At 43.8% G+C, this 25844-nt stretch overlaps 1 protein-coding gene across 1 annotated transcript in view; it reads left to right on the top strand.

The window, feature by feature from the left end:
- Myo3b (myosin IIIB) overlaps nt 1–8845 on the top strand; it is a 270528-nt gene extending 261683 nt beyond the window's left edge. The window contains exons 31-33 of the mRNA XM_050123618.1: nt 4704–4810; nt 5191–5237; nt 6063–8845. Coding sequence (XP_049979575.1) covers nt 4704–4810; nt 5191–5237; nt 6063–6201 — 293 coding nt within the window. The 3' untranslated portion in view covers nt 6202–8845. The remainder of the gene's footprint in view (nt 1–4703; nt 4811–5190; nt 5238–6062) is intronic.
- Nucleotides 8846–25844: the final 16999 nt, after the last annotated feature.

Below are 25844 nucleotides of genomic sequence, written 5' to 3'. Positions count from 1 at the left end.
CCAGGTGTCCACTCCTTTTGTCCCAGGACTTCTGTTTCTTAGCCTGCCTATCCCTCAGAGACCAAGAACCCAGCCTGTTCCCCAGACTGAGAAAGATTGGATGCATGCCCCCTTGCCGCCCTCCCTCATGGTTGATCTTCTCTGTCCACATACCACTTGCTGTGGGACAACGATCTTTTATCTTGTCACTTGTATTATTTTAATAAAAGGCTGATTGGCCAGTAGCCAGGCAGGAAGTAGAGGCAGGGCAATGAGAACAGGAGAATTCTGGGAGAGGAAAGCTCAGTCTGCAGTTGTCACCCAGATACAGCTCAGTTGTAGAACATGGGTTATAACCTGTGCCTAGTTGAGGGGGGCAGGGCATGTGTGTAGAGACCACAGAACGGCCTTGGTGTTAATTTCTCAGGATCTGTCCACACGTACACCTCTCTCTTTCTTTCTTTCTTTCTTTCTTTCTTTCTTTCTTTCTTCTTTCTTTCTTTTTTTTCCTTTGAGACAAGATCTCTCATTGGCCTGGAGTTCACCAATTACAGTTGCCAGCAAGCCTCAGGGATCTCCTTTATCAGTCCATTGTATCTAACAAAGTACCTTGCATATAGGGAAAATGTTTTCTAAGACACTCAAAAACACAGCAAACAAAAGTAAAAGTAATCAAATGAGTTTACACCAAGATAAAAAGCTTTTATTCAACAAAGGAAATAATCAATAGGATAAAGAGACAGAAACTATAGAATGGAAGAAAATATTTTCAAACTGCATATTTAGCAAGGGGTTAATATCTAAAGTATAAGGAACTCAAAAGCTGACTAGCAAAAATAAAAATTTTTTTAAATTACCTCACACACACAAAATAAAGAAATAAGTTTAAAATATAAAGATTTTTAAAATTATGTCTATGTACGCATATAACTATGTGCACATGAATGTGGGTGCCCATGGAGGTCAGTATGAAATCCCATAGAGACCGCGTTATAGGTGGTTGTGAGCCCGCTAGAAAAATCAGCATGTTCTCTTAACATAGGAGGACTATTAGGAGAGAGAATGGGCAGAGACAGAAAGCAGGGGGTGGGGGTGCTGGTCCCTGGAGACAGGAGTGGCAGAGAGAGAGGGGGGGAAGAAAGAGAAAGAGATGGGAGGTGGGCAGGCCCACCTTTTAAAAGGGAACCGACAATGAGAACAGGAGGGACCCTTAGTAGCTCCAGCTGAGGACGCATCCTGTCAGGACCCTAAGGGCAGGCCAGCACAGGTGCCTGAATACTGCACCAGTTAGATGTCTCACCAGGTAAAGATTTGGTTAGAATTTCTATTGTTGAGGTAAACACCAGGACCAAAAGCAACCTGGGGGAGCAAAGGCCTTATTTCAGCTCACAGCTCACATCCTCGGTTCATTAATAATGGAAATCTGAGCAGGCAGGAACTCAAGCGGGCAGGCACTTGCGGCCGGGAGCAGATACAGAAGACATGGAGGAGTCATGTTTACTAGCTCGCTTCTCATGGCTTGCCCAGCCAGCCTGCTTTTCTTTTTGTCTTTTAATATTTATTTATGTAGGTATTAGTTTATTTTTGGTGTTGGTTTTTCGAGACAGGGTTTCTCTGCATAGCCCCGGATGTCCTGGAACTTGCTTTGTAGACCACGCTGGCTTCTCACACAGGGATCTGCCTGCCTCTGCCTCCTCCCCGACTCCCACCAAGTTCTGGGACTAAAGGAGTGTGCCACCACACCCAGCAAGCCTTCTTTCTTATAGCACCTAGGACTGCCAGCCCGAGAGTGACTCTGCTCACACTGGGCTGTGTCCTCCCACGTCAATCATCAATCAAGAACAGGCACTCCAGGCTTGCTTACAGGCAAATCGTTTTCTCTAACGACTCCAGCTTGTGTCAAGTTTACATACAACTGACCAGCACAGACACCTACCACCATGTCTGACAACCCCAGACTGACCCCCAGAACCTACATGGTGGGAAAGAGAACTGTTCTTCCCTGACCTCCACACGCATGCCAAATCACAAGCATATGTGTGCATATAAACAAATATATGTAAAAAAAAAAAAAAAAAGCATAGTGAACCTAAATGGGTACTTACAAAAAGAATTTACAGACAAGACTGGAGATAGAGCTCAGGGGTTAAGAGCACTTGTTCTTCAGAGGTCCTGGGTTCAGTCCCTAGCACCCACATGGCAGCTCACAGCCACCTGTACCTCCAGTTACATAAATCTAATGCCCACTCCTGGCCTCAGTGGGCACACGGCATACATATGATGCACAGACATGAGGCAAAACACCCCTATGGATAAAATAATAATTAAAAACTTTAAAATTAAATTAAATTAAAAATTGGTGTTTTGAGACATGGCTTCTCAGTGTCACAGCTCTGGCTGTCCTGAAACTCACTTTGTAGACCAGGCTGGCTTCAAACTCACAAAGATCTGTAAGCCTCTGCCTCCTGAATACTGGGATTAAAGGCGTGTGCCACCACCTACAGTCAATAATTACAATTTTTAAATATAAAAAATACTGCATGATGTAGCAATTCTTCTACGGGCTATAAACCCAAAGAAAATGAAGTCAGTGTGTCAAAGAGGTAACCTGTGTTCCCATGTTCCTGAAAACACTGTTCGCACCCACCAAGAACTGCAAACAAGCTGTGTCCACCAGCTGATGCCTAGAGAGAGTGTGGCTCATATACCCAGCAGGACACTACTCAGCTCTCGCAAGAGTGAAGCCCTGCAGTGTTTAACAGAATGGATGGAACCAAGGATGACTGTGTGAAGGAAAACAAGACAAGGACCACACCTACCATCTGTTTGCAGGATAATCAGGGATTTATCTCACAGAAGGAAAAAGCTGACCACCAAAGGGCGGGAGACAGAAGGAGGGAGGGAGGAGAGTTGATTGGCGGATACAGGTGAAACAGGAATATGAAAGTCTGGTGTAGACTGGCTACATGTCACGGCAATCTGCTGTGCACTTCATTGTCAGAAGAAAGGAGTTCAAGTGTCTCCTTCATAAGGAAATGTTAAACATTTGAGAAGGTAGATATACTTGGCCTGACTTAAATATTACCTGGCATATGCAGAGAACCATTGTATGGCAACCCAAGTATGTGTATATTTTAATGTTTTATGTATCAGTCAGCTCTTAGATTTTAGAACACGGCATACAAAATAAAAAAAAATGTTCTCTATAATTTCTACTCAAAGTGGAAATCTCTATTGAGGTTAAAATATGGTTTGAAACACAAATCTCCAATCCCTTTTTAAATATTTGTTTATTTTTATTTTACTTTGTGTGTATGGTTGTTGTGTCTAGAGGTATCTGTCTGTGTGCCTTATGCGTGTGTGGTCACTGGAGGCCAGATGAGGGTGTCAGATCCTCTGGAACTAGAGTTACAGATGGTTGTGTGCCACCATGTGGGTGCTGGGAAATGAGCCTGGGTCTTTTGCAAGAGCAACCAGTGGTCTTAATCACTGAGCCCTCTCTCCATGACCCCCAATTCTTGTCTGTAAATAATTAGCTTATCATGAGCACGCTGTCCATGAAAAGCCTTCTTTGCTATCCTGTAACATTCAAGGACAATACCCTTTGGCAGGTGTGTGTGTGTGTGTGTGTGTGTGTGTGTGTGTGCGTGTGTGTATGTGTGTGAATACCAGAGCTCGAAGTCAGAGTATCCAATTGCCCCGGAGCTGGAGTTACAGGTGGTTGTGGGCTCTTTGACATAGATGGTGGGAACTGAACTCAGTTCCTTGAAGAGTAGCACACACTCTTGTTTATTTTTTTATGTACCTTGGTGTTTTGCCCGCATGTATGTCTGTGTGAGGGTGCCAGGTCCCCTGGAACTGGAGTTTCAGACAGTTGTGAGCTGCCATGTGGGTGCTGGGAATTGAACCCAGGTCCTCTGGGAGAGCAGCCAGTGCCATCTCTCCACCCTGAACTGCTGAACCTTGACTCTGATAGCCAACCAAAGGGACAGCAGAATCTACAAAACTCATTTGCTTAGAAGGGAAATGAATTGTGGCTTTATCTGCCGTGTGGTTTCCTAATCCACGGTGCTCTCTAGGTCTAGGGTTTGAAATTAAGGCAGACCAGAAGAGGCTGCCCGTGAAATCGAGCAGTCCTCCCTCTCCTCCTCCCTTCTCTCACCTCCAGAGGCCACAGGGATCAGAGGCAGGGTTCAAAGCACTTCACTAAACACTAGCTCAAGCCGTGTTCCCCTAAAATGCATCCCACTGAAACATTTGCTCTCCCCTGGAGTATGTGCGCTCCAGATGTCTTTGAACTCTCACTAGAGGGTGTGGGGCAAGCGATGCCAGATTGCTTTGTTGTCTCTAATGGACTTATCCTGCTCCAGGTACTTTCCTGGGCAGAGGCTGACCACCAATCAGCTTGTACCTCAGCAGTGTGGACAAACCAATTTGCTTTCTGTCACTCTGGCCTGACGGTTCAAGTTGGAAATAGGCAGCAAAGTTACAGATGCCCGCACTCTGCTTACGGTTAATGATACTCTGTGTGTGTGTGTGTGTGTGTGTGTGTGTGTGTGTGTGTGTGTGTGCATATGTGATGACATAGCTCCAGCTCCTAGAAGTAACAACGCTTCGTTAAAATCGGACAGGGCTTCTACCAAGTACATTTACACGAAGAGCGGTTCCCCAGTTCAGTCTCCTTACGCCCGGCAAGGCTTGCGATGAAGTTTCCTTGTCTGCAGGTTCGGAAGATGGGCTCTCCCAGAAGCAGCGCGCACCTCGTAGACGGTGTCAGCAGCCCAAAATGCTGAGTAGCCCCGAGGACACCATGTACTATAACCAGTTAAATGTGAGTTCAAAGTGGCCGTAAAGCCGTTTTACCGGCTTTGTTTCCAGTTAATAATTCCGTTATTAATACCTGTTCCAGCCCCCTCCAGCCCCACCCCCACGCTCTTCTGCTCGCCTCGCCTCGCGAGCATGTGCTTGGGCTCTTTATCTGTTGCTTTCATGTCAGGATGTCTGCCTTCACGGTGAATAATTGATGTGGTTTATCAAAGACGAGCAAGATGCATGCTTCATCAGGCTCACTTGAGCCCTTTGATCAAAAAAATTATGCTGTGACTTCTGATATTATCAGCATCTGCTTGCATTCAACACAAAATCACTTTGAATTAAAAATTAACGACTTGGTGCTTTCCTTTGACTGTGTGTTCTTGGCCCTATCCACAGGGAACTCTAGAATATCAAGGGAGCCAGAGGAAGCCAAGAAAACTTGGGTAAATATCTGTCTTCTTAGTTTCCAGCAACTGTAAACAGAAGGGGTCCTTTGTGATAGCGCAGGAAAGGCAAAACTTTCCAGAGAGCCTTCTAAAAATACTACCCCACCCGGAGATCGCCGCCGCTGATGGCACTAGCAATTCGTTCTCACAGTGGCAAGTAAACAAAACTTGAGTCCGTTCTGTCCACAAAGGTTGAGACTGTCACCTAGGACAAATGTTATTTCTCCCGATCATCCCAAGGAAACAGAATCAGAATTAAAGACTGGCTCTGACTTGTACAAAACTCTCCTTCCATGAGCAAGAGCTCCTTTTTCCCAAATGCAGACAGGCACTCCCGCTGCGGTTCATCCTTCCTGAGGCTTAACCCTTGCCGGGAATGATGAGGAAGAGTACCTAGTCCACTTGTTTGCCAGCCTCACAATGGAGACCAGAAAGGGAGGCTATAATTGGCACTGCTCCGAACTGAGGGAGGTCGGGGCAGAACTGTCTCTAGAGGGCACCAGGTGGAGGAGACAGACCAGTTGACCCTAGGAAAATCAAGTTATGATATGATCACAGCTTTTACGTACTGCTTACCAAGGCCCAGAAATAGAAAAGCTTCATTATCAGACCCAAGATACTGCCCCAAATGTAGGCACATTAAGAGTTGGCCAGGGTGTAGCCCTGCTCCCAGCCCCCTCGTCCCCCCCACCCACCTTCCCCACCCTTCCCACCCTTCGCCCTCCCACTGCCCCTGCCCCTGCAACTTTAGGTACGCCAGGGATGGATGATCCTGGCATCTGTTTGATTTTCCTATTGAAAAGCCTCTTTTCTCTGTTGCAGACAAGTCAAAGTCCTGGATGGGGAAGACCAGTATTACAAATGCCTCTCCCCTGGGGCCAGTGCCCCTGAGGAAAGCGACTCCGCCCACCCGTTCTTTTTCTCCTCACCACCCAGAGGAGACTCCGATGCTCCACACTGAGTTGTGCTTTCCAGCCCCAAATGTGTCCCAGGCAGTTACAGTTGTGGTAACCGATCATCTCACAAGAAAGCGCTGTCACGGGGTCAGCTTCTTTGGACACGGCCTGTGCCTGACCCTCGCTGAACAACTCACAGATCCCTGAAGATTCTGTCTCTTAAGCCAGGCGGTGGTGGTGCACGCCTTTAATCCCAGCACTCGGGAGGCAGAGGCAGGCGGATCTCTGTGACTTCGAGGCCAGCCTGGTCTACGAGAGCTAGTTCCAGGACAGGAATCAAAAAAGCTACGGAGAAACCCTGTCTCGAAAATAAAAAAAAATAAATAAAAATAAAAGATTCCGTCTCTTCCTCCGCTTCACCTGCCCCGCAGCCGGAATCATAGAACCTCTGTTCTCTTCATCAGGAGAGAATACCCCTGCCTCATCGATGCAGTCATCCCAGCACCCGACAATAGAAAAGGGTGGACAGGCCCACCGCAGGCCGGCTCTGGAGTCTGACAACTCGTCTATTTCTCCACTAAGCGGAACCCGGCAATCTCTTTCCTGCTCTTCTCTGCCCCTGCCCTCTTTGTTGGGATTTTCTTCCTCTGCTTCCCCCAGGATCAGGGCTTCATTGCTGAGTGCTCTGTTTCCAGGAAGAGCGGTCCAAGATTTCTGTTTAGATACAAAAGTCAAAATCTTTCAGATTCTCTCTTTGGGGCACATGGATGTCTCTGTTGCACGTTGTTGTGGTGAGAGTGTCTTCACCTGTTTCTTCTAGTTTGCCAGCCGTGAAGAGCAGAACGTGGAGGGTGCGAATGTGGGCCTGGGCAAAGGCAGGCCCCCTGATTTTGTCGCTGTGTTCCCAGGTCAGCTGTCTCCATAGGCTGTGACGGATGGCAGAGGAGAGATCTCGCCTTGCCCATCTCTGTGTTCCTCAGACCTAGCTCAGGGCCTAGGAGAGTAGACACCCACATAAGAAGGAATTCGTTCACAGCAGCGTGGCTGGCAGGGGAGTTACTAATATCTGATAGATGAGTGACCCTTTTCTTATATTTAAGCAAGCTCTGATGTTTTGCTCAAGGTTAAGCTGTTTGTATTGTAATTGTAATGACAATATATGGTGTCATACTCAATATATTCAATACAAGCAGCTTCCTTGAGCACAAACAATTCATGTAAGCTGCTATGTGCTGGGAAAGCAAAAACCCCATCTAAGACTCCTCTAGAGCAGATGTTCTTAAATTTTCTTTCTCCAAAATACTTAGCTGATTTAAGAAAAATACTTCAAAGATATAGAAAAATATTACTATCAGATTTTTCTTTAATGGAAGGCATTATAAATATTTCCCATAGAGAAACAATTAAGTGAAGTTGGTGTGTTAACTTTCCCTATGCCAAAGTGAAGAAGCCTCTATGACTCCAGACAAGACAATAAATAGTGATAGACCCAAGAAAAGAATCCACCCAAGTTGAGCTTGTTGAACCAGTGGATTCAGCTGGGCTTCCTGGGGCTGGAAGGATGAAACAGAAGTTAAGAGCACTTGATCTTTCTTCTTGTTGTTGTTGTTGTTTTGTTGTTGCTGCTGTTTTTCAAGACATAGCTTCACTGTGTAGCCCTGGCCATTCTGGAACTCACTCTGTAGACCAGGCTGGCCTCGAACTCAGAGATTTGTCTGTCTCTGCCTTCTGAGTGCTGGGATTAAAGGTGTGCGCCACTACTACCAGGCAGGAGCACTTGTTCTTACAGAGAACATGGTTCAGTTCCCAACACTCACGTGTGGGCCCACAAATATCTATAACTCCATTTCCAGGGGATTTGACACCCTCTTCCAAGCAAGGCACACATGTGGTGCATATTCATACATGCAAGCAAAACATTCATACATATAAAATAAAATAAACCTAAAAAAGTAATTGGGATTATATACAGGAGCATGGGTGAAGGGCTGCTTACAGAGCAATGGACACTTTACGGAGAGCTATTCCTTGGTGGTAACCAAGGAATACTACCTCCCCATAGCAACAGCTTCCCCTCAGGGAGGGGCAGGGTCCTGTACACACCCTTGAACACCTTCCACACTTCCACAAGGAAACATTAGTGAGTGCTCTGTTGCCCTGAATTCAAGATGGCAATGGCTACATCATGCCCAGAGGACAGAGTTCCACAGCTGAGACTTGTAGAGAGCTCAGAAATTATTGGGGCTAGAGAGATGGCTCAGCAGTTAAGAGCATTTCCCTGCTCTTCCAAAGGTCCTGAGTTCAATTCCCAGCAACCACATGGTGGCTCACAACCATCTGTAATGAGGTCTGGTGCCCACTTCTGGCCTGCAGGCATACACACAGACTATTGTATACATAATAAATAAATATTAAAATTAATAAAAGAAAATTTAAAAAGAAATTTTAATTGTCTAAGAAATAGCTACAGACAATTTTAGCAGCTACACTGTGCTTTAAAAAAAAAAAGCTAAATCTTGGTTTTTTTCCAGATCTTCCTTTGAAAAGTAATGTTTATATGCTGCGAGAATAGAGCAGACAAAACAAAACTTAGTTGCTTAAGAAATAATGCTGAGGGCATTCTGTGAGAGACTACTTGCTTAGCACGGGCAGGGCTTAATCCCCGAGAACAAGAAAGACGATGAGATGAGAGAGGGGAGAGAGAGAGAGAGAGAGAGAGAGAGAGAGAGAGAGAGAGAGAGAGAGAAAGCCTAGAAGATACAGATTTTCTCTGAGTGCCTTCAGAAATTTCAGCTTTATCACTGATTAATCTACTTTGATGTAAGTGTTTTTCAAACTGTTGACTAAAAAAAGGTTCATAACTTCCTGTATGTCCGCATACAATGTAAGTCTGCCTTGTTTCTTTCGCACTAAAATGTGTCTACGAATAAAGGCTTTAAAAGGAGAATCACTAGATTTTAATTCAGAGGCTCTGTGATAATTGTTGATGCAGCTGTAACTCCAGGCAGTTGTTCTAAAGCCGTGGTTGGTGTCAACGCTAGCATGGATAAAGGACGCTGTAGACTTTTCTCTTGGGCCGTTCTTGATGCCGTGGACCCTGGTGTAATTCTTCCATCAAGTAGATGATAATATATTATAACCTGGAACTTCATGTTCATCAAAATAATAACCATCTGTTAAAAAAAAAACAAAAGCAAAAATCAATAATTCAGAAAGGCTGTACCAGAGATCTCATGCCACCATGGAAGCATTCCTGCAGTCTAGAATAGAATATTATCTGCACACTAGATTGCTCCCTCCTCTCCTTGCACTTCCCCCAAAGACACACACACTCCTGACTTTAAGTGGAAAGACTTCCTTTACTGTTATTAAAGCTTTGCACGTGTGTGTGTGTGTGTGTGTGTGTGTGTGTGTGTGTGTCTAAGCGTCATAGTTAGGTTTTGCCTCCTATGGTTAAGTTCTGGGAACTTTGATGGTTCTGTTTGTTTTCTGAGACTGTTTCTCTCTAAGCATCCCAGACTGGCCTCAAATATGTGATCATCCTCAGCCAAAGCCTTCTGAGTGCTAAGAGTACAGGTGTGTGCCACCACCCTGGACAGTTTTGGGGAGCTACGCATACATGGAATCACACAGTAAGAAATCCTTTAGCTCTAACTTCTCTCATCTAATTGATGCTGCATACCTATCTCATGGGATGTGAATATGGTTTGTGTGCTTTCACGGGTGTGTAGTATTCTAGTGTATGACAACTGCCAACGCTATGCTTTTCAAGGGAAAATGTACATTGTTTACAGCTTGGAGCTAGTTTGGAAACGCTGCTGTGCACACATGTTGCCGCATCTGGCTGTCCATTGGTGTGCATCTACATGCTTTCCTGTTGGCCGTGATTCTAGAACCAGAACTGAAACGCAGCAAAGCATGTGTTTCTTCACCTGGACAGACGCTGCCAAAGTGTTCTCTAGAGTGGTTGTACCAGTCTGTGATCCTGCTAGCTCCCACTAGTGATTTAAGATTGTGCCCAGCTTCTGCACTCCTGTCCACTCGGTTTTATCTAGGTATCCTGATCAATCTCTATTAGAATCTCTCTGTGACTATAGCTTACAGTCACATTAATTCATTAATAGTGATGTTGAACAATTTCATGTGTCTTCTTGCCATTTTAGATAAATCCCTTTGTGATCTACCCATTTTAATTGGATTAACTTCATCTAATTTAAAGGAGCGCAGACACATATATACGGTTGGCCCTGCGTTGCAAACACTTTCTCCTCTAGGTGGCTTGCCCTTTCAGGCTCCTCTACTGCCTTTGATAGGAAAATGTAAATGTGCAATGGTAACAGTACAGTTTGTCAATCTTTTCCATCTTGGTTAGAAACATCACAAAGATGCCTCAGAATCTCCGGAGAGTGAGATGCTGTTTGCCTCACTCACTTAGATCTCCCACTCAACCAGAACATTTATGCATTCGACATATACAGTGGCTGTCTTGGCCCATTTGATGAGAAAGACTTTCCCTAGTGCTCAAAACTTGAACATTTACATAAATCAAGTGCTAGAAGTCTGTTTCTAGATTCTAAACTCTACCCACTATTCTAATGTCTATCTTCATCTTAATAATATACCTTCATGATACACCCTGGTATACGGAAAGAGCAAATTCTCTGCATTTTTTCCCATCAAAGATCACTTCATTAATATGGGCCTTTTGCATTTTGTAGAATCAAATAGTAAATTCTGGAGAAAAACAAATGAGATGACTTTGGAATTATCTAGAATCTTCAAAACGGAAGGAATCGACATCTTTACTATAAGAATCTTTTTTCCTGTTGCTTGTTTCTGGTTTTAGTATTTCAAGACAAGGTATCTCTACATGGCCCTGACTGTGCTGAGACTCACTCTGTAGACCAGGCTGGTCTTGAACTCACAGACTCACCTGCGTCTGCCTCCTGAGTGCTGGGATGAAAGCTGTGGGCCATTCCGCCTGGCCCATTAAAGGGATTTTTTTTCCAGTCCACAAATGAGGTTGTAACCATTTGTATTTTCTAAACAGCTCTTGTCTCGGTAATGATTTAAAATCTAATATGAAAAATCTTTTAGCAGTTTTGTTAGTTCCATTTCTTGTGCCACATGTAGTTTGCTGTTATTTAAAATGTTATTTTAAGTCTTTATTTATCATCTCTGTGTGTGTTACCTTCATGTATGTGTGCTAAATGCATGTATGATGTCCACTGAGACCAGAGGAAGTATCACATTCCCTAGAACTGGAGTTACAGATGTTGTGAGCCACTATATGGATGCTGGGAACCCACCTGGGTCCTACACAGAGGCATTAAGTGCTCTTGACCACTGAATCATCTCTCAAGCACTCTGAAATGTTTTGGGCTTAAAAAACGTTTCCTGTTTGTTGCTAGATTTTAAGGAAATATGACCAGCTTTTTTATTTTGAGGTCCTACAACTTTGCTAAACGGACCCAAGGATGCCCGTAGGTACTGCTGGGTTTTCTACATTCACAACTGTATCTATCACCTGGGATTATCCATTTTCCTTCTACGTTAATGGTCTTGATTCACCACCAGTATCGTCTGGCTGTTACTTTACAGCCCACCCCCAAATACCACAGATTTCTCACAAGTCTCCTGAGCGTCTGGTATTGCCATTGATTTTAGCTGGTCACGTGTGTATCTGCAATTAGCTGCAGATCAGCTCAGCAGCCTGACCTATCTGGACTGAGTTTTTCTCACTCTGGGGCTACCGGAGATAGCTGGGTCAGCTACCCATGGTCTCCGATTTGCTGTTTTCTCCACAGGCTGTGGCCGAACACAAGAGATCTGGAGAAGGAAGGAGGGGGCAAGGAGAGAGGAAGTGAGGAGGGTGTCTGAGTAGGTACACTGTCAATTTTACTGCATTCGTGTAAACAAAGCGAAGCACAAGCCCAGCCTGGATTCAAGAGATGAGTGATTAAATTCATCTCTTGATTAGAGGAAATGCGAAGTCAATGACATTGGACAAGGCAGAGCTATGGGAGAGGCAGAGAATCTGAGCCTTTATTGGGAATCAGGTGAATGAGTGAGATTCCCAGCACGTCACTGATTAAGAAGGGTTATGTATGGTATTCTTCTCTCTTTCCTAACCCCAAAGAGAAATATTCAGTATTTTTCTATTAATTATGGTATTTGATGTTTGTTTCCAATCTGAAGGTTTTTTTCTTATAAGTCATTGAGTTTTATGAGGTACCTATCCAATGTATATTTGAGTAATCCTGTGATTTTTCTCATTTATTTTATTAGTGTAGTCATTTTCTTTCTTTAAAAAAAAAGTTTCTGTAGCAAAAATGGAGCCCCGAACCTCATTGTTCTAGACAGGTGCTGTGTCACTGGCCTGTCCAAGTCACGTTACTCTTCTCTTGTTAAACTAATCTTGTAATTTTACATTAAATAACTTTTTTTTTTCAAGACAGGGTTTCTCTGTATAACAATCCTGGCTGTCCTGGAACTCACTCTGTAGACCAGGCTGGCCTAGAACTCACAGAGATCTGCCTGCCTCTGCCTCCTTAGTGCTGGAACTAAAGGCATGCACCACCACCGCCCCGCTAAATAACTCTCTTATAATAGTACCATTTTACATTATGTTGGAGTTATTTTTTAAAATAAAATCTATGCTTGGCCTGGAGGGATGGATCAACCGTTAAAGGCTAGGCTCACAAGCAAAAATATAAGAGTTCAGTTCCCAGCACCCATGGCTGTCCCTCCAGTGGCAGGGGTGTATATTGAAGGTTGTCCTATGACTTCCTCAGCTGAGGTGCCCCAGAGAAGCTGTGGTTCTGCTGGGAGTTCCAGAGCGCTCTGCTTGCCTGACTGACTGAAGGAGCAGCGTGATGGAGTGTGGTGCTCAGGGGTTGGGGGGAGTGTGTGCAAGAGACGAGAATGAGGACCTCTTAGCTCTCCCAGTCGGTGCTAACTAGGGGCAGGAGGAATATGCACCAGAGGTGGAGCATCTGGAGAACCCGTCTACAATGTTTAGGGATGCTATGGTTGGGCTCTTCCTAGAGTTAACAGCACTGAAAAGAAGAGAGTGAGGCACAGCCATCAATTGTGGGAAATGGAAAACAAGGTCAGGAAAAGGCACAGAAGAAAGTGTATCTCGAAAGAAGTAATATTTAACCCAGTCTTGAATGGTCAACAGAGAAGAACTAGGCAACGCCCATTCCATGGTGTGGGTCACAGGGCTGCCATGAGCCTGTCGTGTGGTTTAGAGAAAGGACCTCTGCACTGCACACATCCAAGATACTCCTATGCAACCAGAGCAGCCCAACACATCCAGGCAGACCCCAAACAAATGAGACAGCAGGAAAATCGAGTCCCTGATGCAGACTGGCAGAAACATGGAATAAATAAATAAAAGGTATAAGTGAAGAAGCAATATGGAGGATCCCAAGGCTGAGCTGAGGAGTTTGAACCCAACTAGGAAACAAGGAAACACTCAGGATTTTGTTTGGGAGAACTGAACAGAGCTGACTGTGAGCAGAGCTGGCGTGTGGGAAGAACTGATTGACAGTGGTATAGAGGGGAGAAAAGAGAGGCAAGGTCAGCTGGATGATTCACAAGATGGGGCAGCAAAATTTCAGGAGAAGAAAACAAAGCTGGACTAGTAGAAGGTGAGTGGAAAGGAGCATGGAGCCTCACATCCTAGGGAACTGGGGTATGGCCTGGAGAAGGATACACTAAAAATGGCATCATGTCAAGGACTGGAGAGATGGCTCAGAGGTTAAGAGCGCTGTCTGTTCTCCCAGAAGAGCCATGTTCAGTTCTCATCACCCATATGGCAGCTCACAACTGTCTGTAACTCCAGTTGCAGGGGTTCTGACACCCTCACACAGACATACGTGCAGGTACGCCAATGCACATAAAATAAAAAGAAATCATTTTAAAAATGGCTTCATGCAAAAGAGTTGGGAATCCAAACCTACATAGAAACCCGGTCTCAAAAAAACAAAGCAAAAAACAAAAAACAAAACAAAACAAAACAAACAAGTTGGGACCTTCTGCAATATATTAACTGGGTTCCTGAGCTGGTCATTTCAGGTGCCTGTGCTAACAGACTATTGCCCCCAAGAAACTTGAGGATAAAAGAAGAGAAAAAAAATCCAAGGCAGTCTCATGACTGTTCAGATTTTTAGGATGGAAATAATCGGAAATGAAACAGAAAGTCAGGATCGAGATTTAGACTGGGGATGGGAGGGATGACGTTTTTCTATGTTCTTGGAAGAGATGACATTCCAAAGGAAAACGTCAATCTGGTACCCGGGCTTCGGGTGCTTGTTATTCATCAGTCCCTGAAAGGTGGCTTGCTGGGGTAATGTATGCCAGTGTTGATATGTGGGCTTTATACAGTGTTTATTGCCCTGGTGACTGCTGATATGGCCTCCAATAGAAAGAGGCTGTCACATCACCTGTACCATTTCACAGACATTTCCAAGTTCGAAGACTGTCCCTAGAGTAGATCTTTAGGGATTCCATTTTGCTTTTTTTTTTTTTTTGGTGGTTTTTCTGTGTGTGTGCATAGGGTACAATTGATTTTACCCTAAGTTAGATTTGTGGGAAATGAAGATTGTTTTTTAGAGATGCCGAATGTATTTTCTCCTGTGTTCTTTCATGTCTGGATAAAGACTTACTCACAGCACCAAGTCCAATCACAATCAGTGGATCAAGGCCCTGGATTCATTGAAAACATCTCAATAATGTCAACACCTGATTATTGATCAAGCTAATTGGTTGGCACCCGGATGGATAACCCTTCACACTCTGTTGAGGTTTACAAACCTGTTTGGCTCTTTTTATTTTAGAGGTTGGAGTGAGAATGTGCCCCAGATATTTGGTCCCCAATTGGTGATGTTGCTTAGGGAACTAAGACTCTTCTAGAAGCCAGATTTTGGGGAGTTGAAAGACTTCTGCCATTTCTTGCTCACTGCCTCTGCTTCATGCTCGCTGCTACGCTTCCTGCCACGAACTCTTCCCTCTGTGAGATGCTTCTAAACATGGCGTTTGAGCACGGCAGCAGAAATGTAGCTAATACATTACTGAATGGCCCAGCTGACTCCAGTTTTAATACGCTTATCCAAAGTATGGCCAGCTTTATGGTTTTACATATGGCCTGTTTGAATCAGAGACAAGCTGTGCCTAACGCATGACTTGAGATGAACCCCTTTGGTTAGCTTCTAAGTAAACCTCGAGAACTTACTATACCCCACACCAGCCCCCTTCATCAATAGATGCAAAAGAACGTCACTATTTTTCACACATGCTTGAACTGATATTTTAGTTCACTCTGACTTGAAAATCTGTGGATTCACCCTTGAGGATTTGCAGCAGGTGGTCTTTATGCACCTTGGAGTCTGGGTTTTTTCTCCCTTACCTCCAAGGCTCTGAGGCCTGAGCTCTGGGTGAGGTAAGGTCCAGAAGATTCTGTGTACCCAGAAGCTCTTAGAGAAACACTGGCATATCAGTTATCAGTCTCTAAGAACCTCTGACACTTCTCTCTAAAATAGAGGGATTCTGCTCAGAGCCCCACACACGTACATCATCCCTACACACACACACACACACACACACACACTCACACACACACACACACCCCACCCCCAACTCTGTCTTCTGCAGGCGAGAGGGATGGTTGTGTTTCTATGCCCTGGTCCCTGGCTTGTATTTTTATGGCTTTCGCACCTACACCAAGGTGAAAAAACATGCCAATATCCAGTTATAAATGAGACAGAGATGGAAGCTAAGTCTAAAGGAGTGTTATTAGGGAAAGGTTGATCCTGGAGCCAAGTCATCCGGAGAAATCAGTTAGTGTTCATGCCATCCTTATAGGAAGTGGTTTTTTTTTTTTTTTCCCAAGGTGATACGTTTGTAATTACTAGGTGAAACAGTCAGCTTGGCTGGCATGGCTTATTTGAACAAGAAGACAGAAAAAGGAACGGATACACAAAATAATATAAGGGAAAAAACCATATAATTTATATATACAAATAAATAAATCTTTAAAAATAAATAAAATAGAGTTGTTTTAATTCATGAACAAATTATTATGATCTTCCTTTGTAAACAAGAACATGGGAGCAGGTGTCACACATCATGAGATAGGCCTGATTGTGTCTCTTCTCTTTCCTGGCTTGTCCCAGAGCCCATCTGAAGACTGAAGCTGCCATGGTGACTCATAAGCTAAGGTATCCTTAGGGTTAAAAGGCTAGGGACAAAGTCTTATCTATAATAAGAAGCAGGTCTCCCTGACCAGCACATTGTGAGCGCCAGAGGACCCAGCTATGCCATGGCAGGTTGGAGGTGCAGTCCATGTCTTTGGGGAAGCTAGCCTCACAGTGGCGGGACATTCTGTGTTAGATCTGTCATGTCTCTAAAATTCTGTAGAGCCGCCGTGGAGGAAACCCTAGTGACTGGCACTGGGCTTTGTCGATTTGTTACTACGGTACATGAGAGCTTACTGAAAGGCCCGGAAGCACACCTGTCGCCATGGTGAGCACCATCTCTTTCCCTGACTCTTTGTCTGGCTTTTTCCAAATGCTACCAGCACGTTCCCTAAGTCTCAAGAGGCTAGAGAGAGGATCCAGGCTGAAGCTGACGGCCTTGTGGTTAGGGTTTATAGATTAAGGAGAAAAAGCCTTTAACAAATAAGAAAATCCTGGTTAAATCAGAATTCTCTAATTAGACGGTATTGCAGGTTCTTGATGGTTTAAGTGAAATTCCCTCTTCATTGTCACGATCTTATGCCTCCTTGAGGAGCAATTTAGTGCTAAAGTGCTTGTCTGGAAAATAGTAATACACACAAGCACACGTGCATGCATCCATAATGCACACACAAGTACACATGTTTATATACATATATACAGGGATTATATATGTATGTAGAATGAACATAAAGAAAACTTTCTTAGCTTTTCCAAATTGAGGATTCCAAGTGCTGCCCTCAGACTCCGAGTCTAGCAACATTTTCATCTAGGAGAGGGAAATGTTAATTTGTCTATAATGTAATCGTGTTACTATTATGATGTTTCATTTTGTGACTTCACTCTTAATAGTATCCTTTTTACATCAGATGGTAATATATTAAATGCAGTATCCTCTTCTTTTTTAAAATCTTCTCTTCGGAACTTTACATGACGTTGTCGGAGACGCTGTCCACAGCGTCAGCCCCCACCCGTGTATCCGTCTCAAATATTGTTACATTACTGTCACTGCACAGAACAACTTAAAACAATCAAATATTCTCATGTGTTTTCATCCACGCTTCTCTCCAAGCAAAAACTTCGGGGAGACTCTTAAATGGGTGTCTGTCTCTAATTCCTAGCAGGGAATTGCTTCCTTGAGGAGCTTGCCATGACACTATACCAAAGGGGGGGAAAGCGTGGTGAAAATCACCAGGAGAAGGAACAAGAGAGGTTGAAATGAAAGCTAGCTTGCCAACCACCTGCCAAGTGGGCAAACCGGGACCTGATGATGATCTGAATGGCCCAGGATTTTTTTTTAAGTTGTACGTAGAAGATAATTTGCCTGAGTGTCTGAGTCACAGAATCTCCAGCACCATCTAATACTATTTTTAAAAATGGATGAATACATACATCTCTACTTCTGCTTTCTAGTCGGAGCAACGTTATGATCCAGGCCTCATCACCTTGGTAATTAGCTAGCATTTGTAAAGTGCTTTGAAGATGAAAAGCTTTCTATAAATGCTAAGCATTATTAAATAATATGAGAGGAAAGTCATGAAATAGATACATTGTTAACATTAATTTGTATTTTATCTTTGCTTATCACCGGTTCCCTCCCAGCTGACATTTGGGGCTGAACTTTAGAGAAACGCTGAGGCTGGGCCTTGTCTCTTTCCACTGCAGCAGGCTCCAAATGCATACTTGCCCCCCCCCGCCCCCCAAAAAATGCGTTTTCACATGGAAATAAGCTATCCAGAGAGAGTCCCAGTTAAACTGCTGGAGTATTAACTAGTTGAACAATTCACCTCCAGCCAATAGTTAAAAGACGTGCTAACTCAGCAGTGAATAAACACCTCTGAACACAGTCTGTAGTGGCTCTAGCCAGAATCCCGTCACTTGGGAGGCAGAGACAAGACCAGCCCGAAATACAATACTGAGTTCTAGGCCAACCAGAGCTGCGGGGTGAAACCCTACCTCAAGAAACAAACTAATAGATAAAACAAAATTTCTGTTTAGTTGAAGGCAGTGAAAAAGACACCAGCAAAGAAAGCAGCCAAACGTGAGTCTACTCTGCCCTCTGTCCTGTTGCGGAGCCTCCCCCTCCGGGCAGTCTATCGTGTAGTGTTGACCGGTCTCTACCTTCTCCTGTCGTCAAAACAAGTTAAACCACCTCTTCTGAAGCTGCAGTCTGACTCCCTGTCATCTCTTTCTCTCTCCCAGCGCGAAGTGGGCAGGAGGCAAACCAGCTTTCCAAAGCCCCTGGCAGCCTGCCAGGAGCTGACACTCGGGAGAAAAGGCTAGAGCAAAAAAAAGTCTTAAGATACGTGCGTCGTGAAGACTTTCAATAAAGCATGAACTAACTGACGAAGAGCTTTCGAAGTCTTTGCCAAGTGTCTAAATTGTCTAAAAGCGAGCCGACCTCTCCAGATCTTCACAGCTTCTTCATCGCGAAGCCCACTTCCGTGATACTGAAGTTAATTCAGAGTCCTGTTACAGGAAACTCGTCCTTATTAAAGTCACATTAAGTACTCCCTTTTTATTGATCTCTCCCTTCAGCTTAATGATAGAAACTTACTGATGTTTTAATAATAACCTCGCAAGCTTTATCTCATTTTACTGTGCCTCGCTACTAAAAGATGTCGTGGTCCCGAACTTGGCATACACATTTTGCAGATATCTTTAAAGGCTGGGGGAGGTGGGAAGTGGAGGGGACGGGGGTGGGGGTGGGGGGCTCAATTGAGCTGCGTGTTAACAAAGGTGGCTGAAAAACTAAAAGATAAAAGGGAGGCTCTGGTGTGAACATCAAAGAATTGTTAATGACAAGAAATACCATTAGGGTGAGCATTGCTTTTGTTTCAACCCTTTCACACCTGCGGAGTGTGGTGTGTTCAGCCTTTGTTCCCAAGTCGGAACTACCTCCATTAGCATTTATAGGCCAAAAAAAAAAAAAAAAAAACCAGAAACCTACTTCTGGCTCTCCCCTTTGGCTTGAGAAGTCAGAAATTAGTTAGGTATCTGCAGATTTCCTTCTGGTCTCTGGGTGTAGGTATGGTAGAGAGGTGGAAGGTAATAGGTTGCAAATGAGTCTGCTGGAAATGTGAGAATCGCTTTGTAACTCAAAAAAAAGGGGAGGGGGGACGGGAGCTGCTGGGAGAAGCGCCCAGAAGAAGCCCAGACGTGAGCAATGGCGAAATCAGAGCGTGAAATTCAGATTAGCCCTCCCCGGGCTGTGCGGGGAAGGGGGCACGGCAAGACTTGGCATGGCAAAAGGTGTAACCTGTTTTATTTGGCCCCTGAAAAATTTTAACAGATGGTGGGACCAGCTGTCTTTTTCAGCCATTTAATAAACTCCTCGGTGGTAACAGTTTGAAAAGTGGGGGATTTTTTTGTTTTAGGCCAGAGGAGAAAATAAAGAAATCTGTCCCAAATTGTCTTTGCCAAGCGGTAGAGCCTGGAAACACGAAAAGTTGAAGGAGGAACAGACACAGCCATCCAAATCAGGTCTTGTTGTTTTTTAAGGGAACCGCAACAAAACCAAATTCTCTTAACAGCTGGGGTGGGGGAATGAGTTTTATCTCATTCTTTTGATCTGAGCTGTTCATCTGCCTTTCAGAAAGAGACTCCTGGTTCTTTAATAGTCATAGACAAGTGTGCACAAAGTCAACAATCACCGGACGTAAACACTTGGTTATGACTGACGAAAGGACCCATTCCTTCCGGTTCCATAGTCTAAAATGATGCAGACTCCTGCAGTTCCAGTCAGAACATGACCAAAGAGGTCTGGCTTTGGGGACTTAAATATTTTCTAAAACTGACACCTTTTCCTCCCACCAACAAAATGGCAATTTTTAGTAGTGAGAGTTCTGCAGCTCTCCCTGAGGCCTCCAAACTCAACTCCCCTTTCTTACAATTGCTAGGGATTCCTGGTTGAGCAACAGCCGCTTCCACTTGACAGACCTTTGTTTTATCTGGGCCACCTGGAAAATTACACGGATAGGCTTGGCAATTAAATTTGAAACAAGGGGATCTCCACTTTCAAGAATGACAGAAGCAATTGCAGTTCATCCAGGTGACACTTCCCAAAAAGCCCACCCTTTTGCATGTAAAATGTTTGTTTTACAGTCTCTGGTCCAAACAGCTAGCTATACAAGAGTATTCCTCACTAATAAGGCTGGATATGGTGGAGCACGTCTCTCTCATCCAGGCACTTGGGAGGCAGAAGCAGGGGCATCTCTGTGAGTTTGAGGTCAGTTTGGTCAACACAGCAAGTTCCAGGCTAGCCAAGGCTGTACAGTGAGATTCTTTCTCAAAATCAAAAACAAAAGAACAACAACAAAAAGCCTAGTGAATGAAGAAAGAAAGAAAGAAAGAAAGAAAGAAAGAAAGAAAGAAAGAAAGAGGAGGACATGACTAGTCCCACGTAGGGAGGAGACGGTTTATGAGTGTTTATTGTACATAAGGAAAAGCATAGCAGAGGCAGGGACATCTGGGAGAGTCTAGAGTGAACATGACCCTGAGCTAGACCATGTAATTAGAGAGAGAGCCAAGAGTCAAGAGGTCAGGAGGCAAAGAGACCAAAAGGTAAAACAGCTGGGTTAAATGGGAATCAGAGAAGCTGGGGAAGTGAAAGCAGAACCCAGTCCCTGGACTGGAGAAGTTAGGGTAGGGGGTGGGGTAATCAGTCAGGAGGTGCTTGTTACAGTAGGGACTGAGGGGTACTAGGAGAACCTGGCAGCCAATGACAGCTTTGATTTGTTAATGAGCAACTCAGCCATTTGTCTCGGGTTTGAGACCCAAGGCCTAGTACCTAGTATGCATCTGCTTAGCTTCTGGCCTGCCTGCCTTCTTTCTGGACCTTTAGTAATGTTGGGGGGTCTTAAGCTGCAAAGTTGGGGGGATTGGTAACGAAAGATATGATAACTAGTATACATTCCCTTACACAATACAAAGTACTACACTAAGCTTGGGGAACGCATAGCTTCAATTAAAATTAAAGAAATGGGACTTCATAAGATACATCAAACCTGTCTACAAACTAGATTTATCCAGACTCTACCTCCAATGTCCAGTCCTTAATATATATGTGAACCACTTACAGATGCCAAATCAAATAAAAAACAGAATTTGGGCCAATCTTCCAGAACATATAAATGTGCTTTATCCTAAAACCAAGAGGAAAAATGAAACGATTCCTTTAAAACCCAACTGAATACACACACACACTCACACACTTACATATATCTGTACATACTTATATATGTATGTACAGACTATATATATATCTAACACACCCTCATAAATAAATGTCATATTTAATATTTCTTTTTACAAAAAAAAATCAGAGAGAACTATAACCTACCTAGCAAAAATAAATGCTAAAGTAAATAAATAAGTAAAATAAGTACACATATGTGCATCTATACACTTCCCCTCTGTTCCAATATCATTAGGTAAACGGGTGGGCCAGGTTAAGTAAACAACATGGTTTAGGACTAGCTGTCACCGTAAAACCTTTAATATCTCCAGCTTACCTTACTCAGGCTTTCTGCCAGTGAGGGGCACCCACAACCTTAGACTCCTGCACACAGGACACGTATATGGCCACTGCACCTTCAGAACCGTCACACGTATCCCCAGTAGTGATTATGACCCAAGCAGTGACCAGCAGAGAACTCTTTATGTTGGGTACTTCCTGATAAGATACATTTTTTTTTTAAACTATATGATCAGGGGGCTGGAGAGATGGCTCAGAGGTTAAGAGCATTGCCTGCTCTTCCAAAGGTCCTGAGTTCATTTCCCAGCAACCACATGGTGGCTCACAACCATCTGTAAAGGGGTCTGGTACCCTCTTCTGGCCTATAGTCATAAACTATATGATCAGTAAACAGTTAAATTCTCAGCATTCAAATAAATGTTTTAACAGATTAGCTAGCAGCTGGTTGTACATAAATCTACCTTCAGTTTCATCGCAATAATGAACATAACTACAAACACTCGAAAGGGGCTGAGTAGTTCACAAAATAGTTGAATCTTTCCAAAGATATCACTGGATATGTGCTGTGTGCCAGACAAAGACTATCAAGTGTGACAGGACAGGGGTGAAGAAGAAAAAAAAAGGAGTTATTTATATTGAATGTTAAAATAAAGGGTAACTTCAAAGAAAAGAAGAAAAAAAAAAGAACAAGAGGAAGAAAATGGGATTTTTTGGCTCCAGAAGAGAAACAGAACAAGAAACAAAGTTATAACAGAAACCTAAGGTTTTTTGATGATACAGATGAAACTTCAAATTGGTCAAACAGTGATTCAAAGAATGGCACCAGAAACATTTACTGAATTTCAGGGAAACCCACAAAGTACTTGCAAGCAGCCATGTTTAACCTGCTGTGCGGATTTGGATGCAAGGAGTAGATTGTTACCATTCATTTTAGTAGGAGTTCCCTTTAGAGTTCTGTAGAGTAACAGGAAAGGAGGAGGAGCTAGGCCCCTCCTGCCCCTGGCTGGTGACAGGCACCCACTTGTCACAGAACTCTGAGTGTTGGAAAATGGCTATCTGCAATATGGATGAACTTAGGATCAGAAAAAGAGGGTAAGTCTCAAGCCCCAAATTAATCATTAGATAAGGCTTTGCAACCCAAGTCAATGAGATTTGGGGGACTTGGGAAGTGGATACGTTCTAGCCTAGAGGAGAAAAGACAGGAATTTCTCCTGATAGGGGAACTTTACAATCCACAGTCTTGTGCCAAATCAGCGTGCCAGGCATTTGTGACTTTTCTCCTGCACTCCTAGATTCCTCCTCCTTCTTTCTCTCCCCAGAAATCCTGCCTAGCGATCGCTGTTCATCTTTTTGATTACATCAATATCATCCTCACACAGTGTGCAAATACCCACAGCAAAGAACAACCTTACAGGTGTTAATCAGCACTGTATCTTAAAAAGTCCTAAACAGAAGAATGAGAGATCTGTGTGGAAAAGGAAAAGTGGTTATAAAAGTAGGAGAAAAAATAAGTAAATGTTTCCATACTTTTTAGGTGAAAAGACCTTTCCAAACAGGATGTCAAAGGCACTGCCAGGCTGTGGTTGTGCATGACTTTAATCCCAGCTCTTGGGAGACAGAGGCAGGCGGAACTGAGTTTGAGACCAGCCTGGTCTACAGAGTGAGGGCCAGTACAGCCAGAGCTACTGTTATATGGAGAAATCCTGTTTCTGAAAAAAAATAATAATAATGTCAAAGACACTTTAAAGAAAGTAATCTTTGTAACATCATCAAATCCTGTTTTAACCTTTCTGATTTCTGCATGAGGTTCCAGGAGTGAACTCCCCCTCCAGTGTTCAGAGAAGAGGTCTATAAACTGCTCTGTTAGGTGATGATTACATTTTTGGCACACTGTTAGAAATGGATTATTATGAAACTATTGGAAATTCAAACTTTTGCTAAGTTATGTAGCAATATAAATATAAACATGTTATATAAATATATAAAATATAAACATATACCAAAAAACTAAGCTAAAGACCAGAAGGATAAAGGCGCAGACACAATAGGTTTGAAAGTGTGGCTGGCAATAGAGAAAAAAACTGCAGTTGTGTTTTCACTTGAGTTTTCAACAAATACAAGACAGAACAACTATGTGAAACCCAAAAGTGGGTTTTTGTAAGAATGGAGTTTTGGACCAGAGCATGCTGGGTTGATCATTTTCCGTGAGGTTACGCTTACAAAAGGTAGCCTAACGACCACGTCATCAATCCATCCGGTGGCCCTGGAGAACTGACAGGCTGTTTTAAGTCAAGAGCTTGTCCTGTTTCCCGCCTGTGAAATAAGAGGTTCTAGCAAAGAAGGCTGGGGGAGGGGGGGGGGGAGAACAGAAAGGGAGTGTATTGTCCGCAAGACTATCTGGGTAGAGTCCAAACTCAGACGACTGTTGCACTGTTGCGAGGGGGCGGAGGGTGAAGCCAGTGAAGAGGAGGAACTGACGGTTCTCAGAGCACTGGTTGAGCCGTCCCATGTGACGTCAACGCAGGCCTTACACAGCCCCCAAGCTCCCCTAAGCCACAGTGAGAGTTATCAGGCTCCCAGGCAAGACCCAGAAGTCAGCACTGAGCGGCCACTGCTCCCAGGATTTGCGGGGAGAGAGTGGAGTGATGTCTGAGGTTCCAACATCTGCCTCCTGCCCTCCACCACGAATTGGAGGCTTCGAGCGGGGGATGCTTTCCCAGAAGACAAATACTTCATCCTTCTGATTTCTGCCCAGTGCTTCACTTCTGTCACGCAAATCCTCTTCCCTTAAGGCACCATCTCTGAGAAGACAGAACACCACTAGACAATACCGTTCTTGGGAATGCAGAGATGGCTCAGCGTTCAAGAGCACTGGCTGCTCTTCCGGACGACCCAGGATTCAATTCCCAGCACCTACATGGCAGCTCACAGCTGTTTGTAATTCCTGTTCCAGGGGATCCAACACCCTCATATAGACATACATGCAGGTAAAGCATCAATGAACCTAAAACAAAATAAATAATTATATTAAAAAAAAAAACAAGAGAGCATGGTTGAGCTAAAGATAATGGCTCAGTGGTTAAGGGCTTACTGCTCTTGCACAGACTCTGGGTTCAGTTCCCCCACCTACATTGGTGGGCTCACAACAGCTTCACTCAGTACACACACAACACAAATAAATGTAATTAAAAATGCTGGCTCTCCTACATGAGTATCTTCAGTCCCTTTTTAAAAAAGTTATTGGTTCTCACATGACCCAGAATGGCCTTGACCCTGAGATGTAGCTGAGGGTGACCTTGAATTACTGTCTTCACCCTTGAATGCGGGTGTAGAAGCAGGTGTAGCCGCCTTGTGTTCGTGCTTGCTGGGAATGGTACCCAGAGCTTCCTGCATGCTAGGCAGGTGTTGAATTAGGAGCAGCGGGGCTGTGTCCCCAGCACCCGGCCGCCCGCATGGCTAGCTTATGCCCGAAATAATTACACGGAAACTGTATTCTTTTAAACACTGCCTGGCCCGTTATCTGTAGCCTCTTATTGGCTAGCTCTTACATATTGTTCTAACCCATTTCTAATATTCTGTGTAGCCCATGAGCTGGCTTACCAGGGAGGATCTTAACCTGCGTCTGTCTGGAGTGGGAGAATCATGGCGACTCCTGACTCAGCTTCTTTCTTCCAGTATTCTCTTCTGTTTACTCCACCCACCTATGTTCTAACATAGGCCAAGGCAGTTTCTTTATTATAATTAACCAATGTCCTTCCTCCATCATTTCCCTTTTATCTGTTTAAACAAAAAAAAGAAGGCTTTAACTTAACATAGCAAAACTACATATAACAAAACAGTTATCAAGCAAGAATTACAGTTACAATATTTATATCTATTTTATCTCTTATCATAACTAAGGAAAACTATATTCATTCTTCAACATCAAAGACTCCAGAAGGATATAATAATACCTAAGCAAACAGGAAGTCCAAAACTCTAGAAATGACAGAGA

Source organism: Alexandromys fortis, unplaced genomic scaffold, assembly GCF_014885135.2.
Source record: "Alexandromys fortis isolate MF-2015 unplaced genomic scaffold, M_Fortis_MF-2015_v1.1 scaffold_8_9099976_23576923, whole genome shotgun sequence".
NCBI lineage: Eukaryota > Metazoa > Chordata > Mammalia > Rodentia > Cricetidae > Alexandromys > Alexandromys fortis.
The sequence above is the reverse complement of the archived record's forward strand: the minus strand, read 5'-3'. Positions and strand labels throughout refer to the sequence as shown.